This window comes from Melospiza melodia, chromosome Z (genome assembly GCF_035770615.1).
Source record: "Melospiza melodia melodia isolate bMelMel2 chromosome Z, bMelMel2.pri, whole genome shotgun sequence".
NCBI lineage: Eukaryota > Metazoa > Chordata > Aves > Passeriformes > Passerellidae > Melospiza > Melospiza melodia.
In genome coordinates this window covers 17,862,374-17,876,048 of record NC_086226.1, presented here as the reverse complement: position 1 = coordinate 17,876,048, position 13,675 = coordinate 17,862,374, and the positions used below count along the sequence as shown (strand labels likewise).

At 38.3% G+C, this 13,675-nt stretch overlaps 1 protein-coding gene across 6 annotated transcripts in view; it reads right to left on the bottom strand.

The window, feature by feature from the left end:
* The window catches only part of ARB2A (ARB2 cotranscriptional regulator A), a 261,677-nt gene that overhangs the window by 62,442 nt on the left and 185,560 nt on the right, over positions 1-13,675 (bottom strand). For all 6 annotated transcript variants that reach the window (XM_063179805.1, XM_063179806.1, XM_063179808.1 and 3 more), the window contains 2 exons: positions 11,291-11,407; positions 6,781-6,865 (listed from right to left, as the gene is read on the bottom strand). In XM_063179805.1, coding sequence (XP_063035875.1) covers positions 6,781-6,865; positions 11,291-11,407 — 202 coding nt within the window. The remainder of the gene's footprint in view (positions 1-6,780; positions 6,866-11,290; positions 11,408-13,675) is intronic.

Below are 13,675 nucleotides of genomic sequence, written 5' to 3'. Positions count from 1 at the left end.
TAAATGAATGAGTGTTATTGAACTCTCTGACACAAGCAACATCCGGCAATTCAAGTCAATGCTTTCAATTCACATTTTCATGTTCACTTTTGAGTCTCTGGCACCCCAGATCAGAATCTGCAATATCATTCAACAAGTCTGTATAGACTTTGTCCTTTCCAAAGCACTGTAGAGCTAAGCTACTCTAAGCACAACATAGGAGCTCACATCCAGCCAGGTTTACACATGAAAATGTGTAAAACGAAAAGCTGTCTGTAACACCTGAGACTGAGCAGGAGTATAAAAGCAGAGCTCCTTTGAAGAATCAGGAATAGGGAAAAAGCTACTTACTACCAAGCCAAGAAGACATAAGTTAAAGCAGGACTTAGTGCAGCTACCGACAGAGCTGTGGCTATGACAGTCTGATGTTTCAAAGTTACCATAAAAATTTTGAGCCCCCATCAAGGTAGAGGAGCAAAAATGGAAGCGCAGGACCAGTTTTAGCAGCAGATGAGAATGTTAACATGGGTGATGAAGCCAGCCTCACACTGAAGATTCCTGCACTCCTCCGCTTATTAATATTGCAAATACCTTAAATTAACAGGTAGGTAGACACAGGAACCTGCCATCTTGACAAAAAAACTTCCACATTTTATCTTTTCTCCTGAAATCCAAAGTTTTTATTGACAGAACTACATGCACATGAAGACATAAAATGCAAAGAGCTTTACAGTAAACACTGCTTAATGTACTATTAATACCCATGAATGACTAGTGAATGCAGAAATAACATTTTTAACAGAATGGAATAATTGCTTAATTGCTTAAATTTAAAAAGTGCATGGTTTTGCTCCTATTTCTTGTACTGCTGGGCACCTATCCCTGGTCATGAAACACTAATATCAGAAAATAGTCCAGAACAGTCCTCATTAAATGACTAGAATAAACTAAAAAAAAAGAGAAGCATTGGTACACTGGGCTAAAAGCTGCCAAGAGTATGAGCCAGGTATTGTCTCAGCACTTAATATAGTTTATGGTTCATTCTGCCTTGTTTTTTATGAGCAAGATACATAAATGTGTAAGAGTGGAACTGTAGTGAGGTGCAAATACAGCTGAGGAAAAAAAGCAGGAAGAAATAAGTTGATGCTTCCCTACAGCTGTCACAAGCCTCACTAATGCAATTACCCCTGCACACAGACCCTGTGGTGTTGGAGAGTACATCTGACCTCCCTGGAGAGCCTCCTGTTTGAACGCAGGATCAGCTCAGCATAGGGTGCATCTCCAGATAGACAGGCTTTTCTATGGAAATACACAACTGAACTCTTAAAACAGCAGGCAAGAGTGCCCTATTAGGCAAAGCCAACAGAAACCACCACTGCCATTATCCAATGGGTAATTCATTGCTTCCTGGGTATCAACACAAAATTTGCAAGAAGAGCTGTACCCCATCAGTCAGCGCATTTGTGTGTGGGGCCACAGGCTGCACACCTGCTCTGTCAGTGAAGGGCTGTGGGAAATGCAAGCACAGAGACGTCCCAAGGCCTCTAGAGATGGATACAATGTTTGACCCAAGACCTTGGAGAAGGCCTGAAGCTTTAGAATAGAAAAGTGAAACAGACACAAAGTAAGAATAAAGATTTGTAGTTTGAGCAGAAATATGTTTTAAGCAAGCAGAAATATGCCTGATGTAAGTGAATAAATATGTTAAGCAAGATAGTAGAAAATCTCTAAGTCTAGCAAAAGAATTTGTTATAGAATTGGTAAAAACCAGAAGATACAGCAATAAGTTTCTGTAGAGTTATATGATAAGATAAAAAGAGAGGAAAAATAATGTAAAATGTAGCAATAATGATTGGTTTATGAAGGTGCTTGTGAGCTTTGTGGAAGTAGCTGATTGGATAAGAAATTTATAAAAGACATTGTAACTGAAGTTATATCAGCTTCAGATGTACTTACAGCTTCGGATGTGATGGCATGAATGGGTGTAACAACCTTACGGTCTTGCCCTTCCATGAGACTGATTTTGGAATAAACCATTTTTTAACCACCTCATCAGTCAAACCCCATCTACTCTGTATCCCAAACAAAGGGCTATTACTGATATTTTCTAAATTCAAAGCAAAAAACAAAACACACAAAAAAGTTGTGCTTGGCTTACCTAAATGTAATTAAATGTTTGGTATATAATACAGAGTTCAATCTTGATTTTTGGTACCAGAAAATACTATCTGAAGACTCAAGAGCACCATCAGCACACATCATACCTGTCCCCCAAAAGATGTTTGTCTTTCTTCTACCAGCCTGAAGCTACTTTATTCAGCTGTATGAATTAATTCTTACACTTTTTTCTCTTATTAAATAGACATATATGTAAGCCTAGGCTCTTCTGTTAATAGAACATTTCTTGATTACTATCAGTGTTTCATTCCACTGCTTGTCTTTTAAGTTGTAATTTCCTTATTTCACATTGTTTTAACTACATTAGCTGCAACTGTTAACAGAATAACTAGCGATTTTGGGGGCCAACTAGGAAGGCCTTAAAAAGATTTGATTAGGCAATTCATTTTACTAATATTACAACATCTTCACTTGATTATTTTAAATGAGTGTTGATGCATATCCGCTTTGGCAAAATACTGAGAAGTTAAATCATCTCTCCTAAATAACAAGCTTTCACTGGCAGAAAGACATGGGCTAAGGAATACAAACAGGATTCAGAAAAACAAATGCCATGTTTACCCAGCAAAATTTACCACAATACCTTTCCTGGGGTGAAGTTCAAGCCACTGTCCTGAAACCAAAGTGATTTAATTCCTGAACAGCATCAGAGATGAACGCAGATCTGTGGATCTGCTTTCTCCCATCCCCACTTTTAGCTATTCCTGCCCAGTAGTTGCTCCAATAAGATTGGCTTCTGAACTCCCTGCTCCAGAACTAGGAGAAATGTTGTAAGGTCTCAGACACAGCATAAACTGCAACTACAGTTAGCAGTAATGCAGTGCAACCTGTCATTAAAGCATCTATTCCATTGTCTCTGTCAAATTCCAAGCTGAACTCTAGCCTCTTAGCCAGAAATACACCCAACCCTACTCCTTTTTATGTGATGACATTTAATGTACAGACTGCTTTGAAGTCTTCATCTTTCTCAACCCTAGATTTTCTTATGTCTTAGGTGGATCCATCTCCTCTGAGACAGGACAGATATATTTTGATTTGATTCCATTAGGAAGGTAGGCTAAGACTGAGACAGAAGATAACCTCAAGTCTAACAGAAGTTCTCAATTATGGCTGAAATTAAAGAGGGTAAGAGATAGGAATTTTAGAAGTTCCAAACCCCCATCCAGGGAATTTGCACAAACTTTCAAAAAACCGCATACAACTTAGTTTTGAACACTTGTTGGGACGGATCATCCATAACTTCTCTAGGGAGCTGTCCCAGTGCCTCACCACCCTCAAAGCAAAGAGTTTCTTTCCTGTCTTTGCTCACCTAAAACTGCCCTCTCTCAGTTTGAAGCCTATTACTTCATGCCTTTGTAAAAAGCTCTCTTGTAGCACCTAGAGATATTGGAAGGTGCTCCAAGGTCTCCACAGCATTCTCTTCTCCTGGCTGAACAATTCCTTCACTCTATTTTAATGGGAAAATTCTTCTCCACCCCTCTGAGCATCTTTGTGGCTCCTCTGGACTTGCTTCAGCGGGACTAAATCTATATTGTGCTGAGCTCCCAAAAGCTGGATGCAGTCATCCAGATGGAGTCTCACCAAAGCAGAGCAGAGGGGCAGAACCAACCATCTTTACCTGCTGGTCATGCTTTTGATGCACCCCAGGATATCGTTGTCTTTCTGGGCTGGAAATACACACTGTCAGGCCATGTTTAGATTTTTGTCCACCAAAAACTGGGTATCCTTCTTCTCACAGCTGCTGTCAGTTGACTGCCCGCACACCCTGTACTTGTGCCTGGGATTGCCCTGACCCATGTGCAGGACCTTGCACTAGGACTTGTGGAATTTTATGGGGTCCATTTCTCTTCTGCAGGCCCACTTCTCAAAATCCCTCTGGCTGACATCCCTTCCTACCAGTATGCCAGCTGGTGTCGCTGGCAAACTTGCTGAGGGAGCACTCAAACTCACTGTCATTGTCACCAACTAGATGCCAAAAGATATTAAGCTATGACACCACCAGGCAACCAAATCCTTGAGACACGCATGAAAGACTCTGAAGGTGGGACCCACAAAGTACCTTTTGCCACAAGAACAGACAGTGGATTTATTATGGCTTGCTTTTTCTGTATTGTTCTCATGCTCTCAACATTTAAGTGTATTCTTTCCTTTTTGTAATCAAGTAAGAAATGAATCAATTGTGGGAAACATTTTAATTCCTCAATAATTCTTTAATCCAAAGCGTTAACAACTCTATCTGGAAATACAAGTAATTTTTCCAGTTTGATGGTAACTTATTTTGTCTCTAGTGATTTTAAGGAAAAAGCCAGCAAGAGATTGTGAGATAATCTGTAGTAGGAACTGCTTACCAACTACGATTGCATGTAAAACCCTGTATACTGAATGGCTGAATATCAGACCCTTTCTGGAAAAGCTGGCTCAAGAGATGTGACCATGAGACCGTTATTTCTGAACTTATTTTCAGTGTAAACAGAGATAAAAGATGGGCTTCCAAGCATAGAATCCAAGCAAGTGAATCTTTCTACTGCAAAGGGTTTATTTTAAAAGATCTGTCATTGTTCTGATTGCTCTCATTGTCATTCATTGAAATACCAAGGGCAATGCTGCCAGGATTTGAGTGTGGGCTCACTCTTTCAGTACTGCATTCCTCAAAAGACTGAAATAAAATCTCTCACATTAAACAATAATGCCCCTATATCTAGTAATAATTAATACATTTATTACATATTACCCTAATGCAGGTTTATACCATTGCTCATATAAAGACACTACAAATTATTGACTTGGTTCTCTGTATATGTCTTACAGTTGTTTATATAAGGGGCAATTGTAAGATATATAAGAAAAAACATGTGAGCAAGCGGATAATTCAGGAGCAGTCACATGAAGTTATACTATTTTAAACTATATTTATATTAAAAAAAACTAGTCTGGAAATAATTATATTACATTAAATCATTATCAAAGATATTAGTGATCTTAATTTATCTCAATGTATGCACTAAATACAAATATCCAACTTTTACTGGTTAAAGTCCTACCCCATTTAAGTTAATTCTTCTACCACTTCAGTGCAATTTAGGAATTCATTAAGTGGTGCAGAAACATTAAGGCCACCGTGATCTGTCTTCAACAGAAATGTAGAATCAAGACTTATTATTTACAGCTCTAATGAAGCATCATTGCTTTTCAAGTAACACCTAGGATTTATTTTATAGAATACCTTTTATCTTCTTTATATCAGGGGAATACAAAGAAATGGAAGAGATGCTCTCATGGATTATCTTCAGTGTTGGCCAGTGTACAGTAAATACTGACCAACTGCTAACCAAGTCCTTATTTACCTGACTAAAATGACCACTATAACATGCAGTCTTTCACAAGAGTAACACAGATGTCAGAGATTAGAAGTGAATGTTGTTTTAAAGAATTCCACTCCTGAACAATATATTTCTTTTAAACTGCAATAATCTCCCCTAAAAGAGCAAAAAGTTGCTAAATGAATGTTGACTCTATGAAAATTCTAGTAATATATAATTTTCCAAAGCATACAAGAACAATGTCAGTTCTATTGCATGTGTCTGTACAGAGCTGTGGATCTGCATAGTGAGATCCCAAATCATAGCAGAAATGTAATCAAAATCTCTGGTTGTTGTGAGCTCTCAAAGAAAGTAGTGCTAAATTTTCCAAACCTTAAAAGTATCCTGTAGTAAATTCAGTTTCACCTTCAAGGTTAGGTCTCACTAACAACCTCACAAATGCAGACACATATGAAACGAACTTGTCAAACGAACTACTGCATCCCAAAGAGCAAGGTCAAATATTGTTTCAGCTTTTAAATTAATATTGTATAGGCTGTGTCTTCCTTTGAACTTGGTTTTATATTCTACAGAAATACACTACCTATGGCTGTTAGGAAACCTGATAATCAAGCATGAAAGTTCAGTAACGGCTTTATGTATTTTAGATTACATTCCTGCAGAGATTGGAGGTTTTCCTTTTACATTGATGACTAAATCTACTTCCTGGAATTATCATACATTTAACTAAAGTCTCTGTATAATTTCACTTGCTCTCTGCAATTTATGATTCAATAATGAAAAAGCACAGCCAAGTATATCCAAAACAATAGAAAACTCACATCAACATTCTTGGATGCTGCAAATAATTTGCTATGTAAACTAGACTTCTGTTGATCATCATTCAGCATTCAGGAAAGTGGCTCATTTATTTTAACTGCAACTTTCATTTATGTACTTCTTTAAAACCTTGTTGCCAACATAGAGGTGGATATTTATTCAAGGACCTATGATAAATTTACCCATTCTTGTTATCACTATTATTTTTCTCAGACTCCTACATATAATGTCATCAATTACTTAAACAGGAAGGAAGGCTAGAAAAATTCACGCAACCGGTAGACAAGATAACTTAATTCCCACACAAAGCAAAAAAAAAAAAAAAAAAGAGTGGGCTGCATAAAATACCAGAAGCCATATGCTTACAGCCACATCTGGCTGCAGAAAGGTTAAAATGCAGCCAGAACCAAATGCATTTTTAAATTAACAAGCTGCTTCTGGGTATAAACATGTACACTGGCTTATTGCAAACAAATGGATGTACCTGCAGAGACACGGGGACAGTCTGGCAGCATGGACTCCACCGATGTGTCCAGGGGCTCGGAGCTGGACACCCAGTTACAGCAGTTCTGTAAGAGCAGGCAGGCAATTCTTGGGATAAGTCAAAAACTCAGAGCAAAAATATAGATGCTGTAAGTGAGGACAGTGATCACATCAAAATACCCAAACTAATTTACATAGCAGTCACAATAACAACTGGACAGTACAGTACACTAACTTTCGCTTACTGACGATGAAATACTGTAATTTCATACTAAGTAAGAACATAATTCAGCAGATTTGTAATGTACTGAAGTATCACGGTTCTTAAGTGCTACTTTGAGTTCCGGTAGACTTGAGTAGGTGCTTGGACCAACTAGTGCCTGAACTACCCACTACAAGCTTAAAGATTTTGCAAGTTGGTGTTGATATAAACAGGTATTGGTATAAACACTGAGCCTGCTCATTTGCTAACATTAAGAAATCAGAATTTCCAGGGTATTTTGATGGAGTACACTGTTGAAGGAACATTCATGAAAACATGAAACAACATACTATAACTAAACAGAAACTATCAAGACAGAATATTAATATTAAAATAATTGGAAATATAGCTGAGATGAATGTGTGGGAACATTAAAAAAAGGCAAATACTGGTCTTTATATTCACAAAGCCTTTACATTTACCTTTCATTCCTGAACCTCTGAGAAGGATGAATTTACCATGAATTTTCTAAATGTTTTGTTCCAAAAGCTATTGTCATGGTTTGACGCTGGCACAATGCCAGTGCCCCCATGAGAATACCCTCTCCCTGGTGTCTGCTGTGAGATGTGACCAGGAATAAGCAAAGCAGGCCCCCACTTAGAAATAAAGAAAACTTTATTAACTAAACTACAAGTAAAAAGAAACACATAGGGAAAATGAAAACCTTCCAAAAACATTTCCTCCTCTCCTCACCAAATTTCCAATACATCCATCCCTCAGATCACCAACTCTCGGTCCATCACCGCCCTTCAGACAATCAATTCTCAGTTCATCAAGGAGAGAGGAGTCCTTGTGCCAGAGGCTTCCCCAGCAAACACAGTTGAAACCTCGTGTGTTTCCATGTTACCCGTGGCACCACCCAGAAAACATCTGCCGTCGTGACCTCTTCCTTCCATGCCAGTGCTCTCACCACTGCACATGGACCAGAGCTGCTTCTAGGGTTTTCCTTTCCAGGATGCTTTGTCCTGGTCCAAAAAGAGCACAGTCTCTCACCTTTGGGACATCTGTCCCCCCCAGATTTCACCCCCTGGGGCCAAGGGGTACCAACACTGAACCCTCTTGGCTCTGAGCCATTGATTCCTCCTGGATGCAGTCTCTGTGTCACAGGAAACATGGTTCTGTCCATGGGCTATACAAGAAAAGTCCAGCCAAGGTCACTCCATCATCTTTTCCCACCTAAGATTCTTCTCCACTCTTCTGGCATCTTTCACTTGCATGGACTTTCATCACACTTGCCCATTTCTCCCTCCACTTCATCTCTATCTCTCGTCTCATTAAGATCCAGGAGGATCAATATTTGTAAGGTTTCCATTATTTGAGAAAGGGTTAAAATCTCAGGCTCTGCCTGCTCAGGGCTTCTACTGCCCTGCTGGCACCTTCTCGCTGCACCCCCCTTTTCCTTCTCCCGGATTTCAAGGTGGTACCACCAGCACAGGCTGGCTCTCTCTCTCTCCAGGGGGGGAGGGGAGTGGCTGCCCGATGCCTCTTCGTGCTTCTCCACCTTTCCGTCCTCAAGGGCCTCTTCACCTCCCTCTCTGTCCAAGGCCCGGCCCACCTCACCCAGCCGCGTGGCCTCCCCCCCACACCCAGCAGCAGCACCTGGTCAGGGGAGAGACCCGAACTCCTTCCTCACCAGAATCCAAGAGAACTTCCCTCTGGGAGTTCCTTGCTTTTTAACTCCCTGTGTTCTCAGAGGCGTATCCATTGTCCCCAGTGGCCACACCAGGTGCCAAAATTCAAATCTGAGCACCTATATTGGCTTGACCACAGCATATCCCAGAAAACTTACTTCCTCCCAAACCACGACAGCTATCTAATCAGAGTAGTCTATAAACTGAAGTATTAAATTATATGCTTTCAATAAAATATGATGAAACGATACCAATTCTACTGAACTGAAGATTTAATTATAAAGGAACTATATTTTTAATGAGATTACCAGCTGAACAACAAGATCCATGTTGCTTGCTCTATGAAAAATCTGAGCTTTTCCTTTCTGAAAACCTGATTAACTTCATTAAGTGGAAAAGGTAAAAAAACCAAGCAACCCTTTGGAAAGACCCAATAGATTTTCTGACAGATTTCTAAAAAAATAATACCATCAGTTCATGATAGTAAAAAGGGACAAATTCTCTTCTGGTAAACAGCATGTATTGTGTATTTGTAGGTGGTTGCTGCCCTAGTTGTGCACCATGGAGTCCGTCTTCACTGTGGAAAGATCCTTGACTGGTAGATCAAGTATCTTATTGTATTTCCTTAATTCATTCTGTCTGGAAGAAGATGTCAGCTGTGTTGCAATGAGGGGAGAATTTCAAAGGCTTCAGTCCCCACCAATAAAGGGTGAGGAATGGCTTTTGAATAGATTTGTCAAGGCAACCCTACTGTTCTGGGACCAGGGAGAGCAGGGACAACATAAAGGAAGGGTTGCTGTATGAGATTAGAAAGTGAAGTTCACAAAGCATAGCAGATTTTTGTAAGAAACAGTAGATCAATGAAACTATTGAACTCAATGGAAAAAGAAAAAAACAAACACACTATCCAGAAATATAACATATTTAGTAAAACCTGTTAAAATTGAAGTATTTCACGAAGGTTTTAAGGTTTTAAGTAGTAAAGCATTATAATTTTATGATTTGCATGTGTAATTTTAATTAACAGCTGAATGTGAAATTGCAAATGTAAGGTGGTAAAAGTTACAAAAGAAGTAGAATTTTTATGAAGTATTACAATCATTTGAAATAAGAAAAATTAATATTAACTACTGATAGAACACTACATCAGAGAGCTGGAGATAATACAGAAGATTAGCACACAATTAACTATCTTTTATATACAATGTGACAGTTGCCTGTAAGAAATAAGTATTCTCGAAAGCAGTGTCAAGATATGTAAATGGATGATTTGTTTTATCATTCATCACAGTTCTTAATAAATTCAAAAATCATGACATCTATAGGTACTAAAAATAGGCCACCAGTGATACAGGAGAGATAGCTCAAATGAAGAATTACTTTATTTTAACAATTAATTCTTTCAATGACAGCAATTAGCCCTACAGACAGGCAACGATTAGGTGTATATTTTAATTATTATTCATTTTACCACTAGCCTTAAACCTGATTAAAGTAAGAGATATCCAGGTGATATGCTAGACTTAATACCACTCAGCCACATTTCACATATGTAAAATTCTTCTTTCTTATAGGAGATTTTTAATGCTAATGTAAGTTATGACACTCCATCCACTTTTTAGGCCATTAATCATTTAACTTATTCTTTAACATCTACTTTCTGCAAATGAAATTAAAGGTAATGCACTTTTCTTATTCAGACTAAATGCTTAAAGAAAAATGGAGTTGTCAGATTCAAATTACAGGATTTAAAATTTCAGTTTTACTACATAACACATATTTTAAGTTTTGATTTCCCATAAAGAAAATGGGGATTTCTCTGACAGAGCCTGTAGGGGTTACCATTCTTTATATTTTTAACACTTAAGTCAGAGCTGTCAGGCTGCATCCCAGGTGATCTTCTATTCCCATCAGTCACGGCCTATAAAACTTTAAGTTAAAGTCAGGAATAGGCACTGTATACGCTAAGTTTCACTAAATCCACGAGAAAAAGTCAAGTACAAAAGAAAGTTCAGGATGTGACTAGTTTAAATTCACTCTGTGCACCTACTGTTTTAGTGTTCTGCCATGGGAATGCAGAAAATAGAGATAAGCCTGATCTAGTAAGGATGAGACTCATAAACAATAAAAGTTTAGTTGGTCTTGCTCTAAAATATTATTTTTAAAATCTCAGCAACCTCATACCTAAGTGTAAGAGCTTCCGAGTCCTACAGGAGTAATTACATATCAAAAAGCTGCTGAGAGAAAGGCTATTTTGCCATTTGCGCAAATCATCAAACTTAGTAATGAAGAGCTTAAAGAGGACTTTCCACCATTGCTAGATCAAACCAACAGCATGGAATGCACCCAGGACTTTGCTCCAGGTATCAGGCACTGCGTGGGCTGCCTTGGCATGTCTCTGTTTTACTGTGCATCAGGAAGAAACACTGGACTCAGTGCTTAGTATTTTGACTGCTAACTTGGTAGTTCAGAAATGGCTTTAATCTTGGTTATTTTAGTGGCTGGTACGGATTCATGATTTCCACTGTTCTGTATTATGCTGTCCTTCACACCCAGACATGTTTATTCAGCCATATACAAACATACATACTCAAATTCTTTAAATAAAAAGGCCTTACCTCTCGCATCCACTCTCTAATAGTTTTCCCAGCTTCTTGATGCCACACATTGTGAACTGAGTCTGTCAACGCCACAGCAGTTACCCTGTTCTTTACTTCTGCCTCTCGTTGAATCATCTGTTAAAAAAGATTGTATTTAAAGTAATTCCTTTTACTGAACAGAGTCTGCTTACTCAGAGATAATGATCTTAAATTTAAAAAGAAACACCAACACAGATTCATAATCTGACTTCACTTGTTTTAAAGTTTATACAATTCCTAACAGGTCCAGAAAAAACAGAAACACCTAATATTTTTGAACAAAAAAATACTAACTTTTGACTGACTGAACTATTCAGTCCTATTATTTTCCATGTGGCTTGACAATTCTAGGATTAAAGGTATCATAGTGAAAAAATGGAAGATTCCCTGAGGACAACTTTTACAAGCTTCTCCAAGTTCCTATTTCAGTTCTTCAGGGGAAGCTGGTACCTGTGGTTCACTGTAAGGTTCTCTTTACTATCATCTACTAATTTTCAGTAGATTGCTGTAGTTTTTCTGATGTACAATCTCACTTCGACTTGTATAGGTTTTTTCTTTTTCTATCCAATTTAGCTATCTTGCATGCTCACCATGGTCCCAAAATTCTTCTCTCTTCTCCCTTATTCATATACTTATTCAGCTAACACCAAAGCCTCTCAACATTTTTAGGATATTAAAGAGCCTCTGTTGTTGCAAATGACAGTATGACTAAATAATATCAGTTCTAAAACAAATTAAATGATTGCTGCAAATAACACAAGCAAACTGACAAAGATGCTGTGGATTTCAGCACTGCTATGCAAGATAAAAGGTACGGGGAAAGAATAGTTTGGTATCAAAGACAGACAAAAAGGTTTTAATCTCCTGACATGAGTGATCCTAATTTGTAACACTGGATCAAAGAAAGCATCATAAATTATACTTACAAAACCAGCATTTCACAATTAGTATCATTGTCGCTGTGTATGCTACAATAATGTTAATGGTTTTTTAAGCTTCCTTTTTGTATAAATGTAACACATACCATATTTCTAAAATCAGGTATTCTTTCCTCATGCTCTAGTAACTGCTTATCAGCACACAGGCTGCACCTCTGAACCCACTGTTCCATGTCCTTGCCATAAGAATGAGTCCAAAAACCTACCAGAAAAAAAGTTTTTTGAAAGAGACAGTATCTAAAATTACAAGACCTGTCAGCTACACCACCTAACTTGCTTTAAACCCTGTACATTGAATAACTGTTTTAAACACACTTTATAATATTCCTGTTCCAGTGCTGTGCATTCTAGTAATCATTCAGCTGCACTGTCTTCCACAAAACACTATGATTAAACAGGCAGAGGTGCAAAAATATCACTGTCCTTGAAGCCCACATACCTACCAATTACTCAGAGTTATTACATGCTGGGTGAAGTTTAAAATCATCACCAGCTCAGAGTATTCCAGCATGACTTCCTCCATGAAGGGCTGGTATTCAGAAGCACGTCTAATGACCAGCAAAGATAAAAAATATGCTCCGCTTTGGAAAAGCAGTTTTTTTCTCAAGCTACAGTGTCCCATGTTTCTGTTTTGAAAACTAGCCACCTAGTTCATCTTAGAACATCACCCTTTTCTTCAAATCACAAGAAAATACAAAGGTGCAGTTCCCTTTTTCTTTTCCAGACCTAGCTCAGGTTTGCTATTTTCAATTTCCCTATGCACATGTAAGAGCTGGCAGTCATTGATCACCATTTCTTTGTAATCTTTCTTCATATAGTACATACAGTCTTTGCTTTTCAGATCATGTATGATATATAGGAAATAATATGCAATACCCAACGTGCTCCTGGTGCTTGCCATTCAGCTTTGTGGATGCCTGCAGAATCGTATTCTCTTCACAAAGATCAGCAAAGTGAGTGAGGCTGACAATGTCATGTTTTTTGATAACTCAGCCCCAGTGCTAGGGTTAGGATAAGGTCTCACTGATGCAGAAGCAAAGAGGGATCAAAAGAATTAACTGAGGTTCACGTACAGATTCCTTTACATCCAGACCAGAGGAAAAAAATTTTGGTAGGCATCCATGCCCTTCTGAGCCAACTTAGAAAGAAATAGACAAAAACAACACATCAAGTGTGGAAAGGATCAAGGGTATAACCATCACTTAAGCAAGAAGTCTAACATGTCCATGTTTTAGTGACACAGAAATGTCACAACAGAGCATGTCAAACTGAAGAGACTTTTGCTTCTATCAGAGCAGCTCAAGTTTACTGCTACTATGGGACATTCACTGATAATAATAATCAAGGAGAACAGATCCAGGTTAAGCTCAAGCAACAGACCCTCTTATCAGGGATGATAATTTACCCTATAAGAAGATACAAGAAG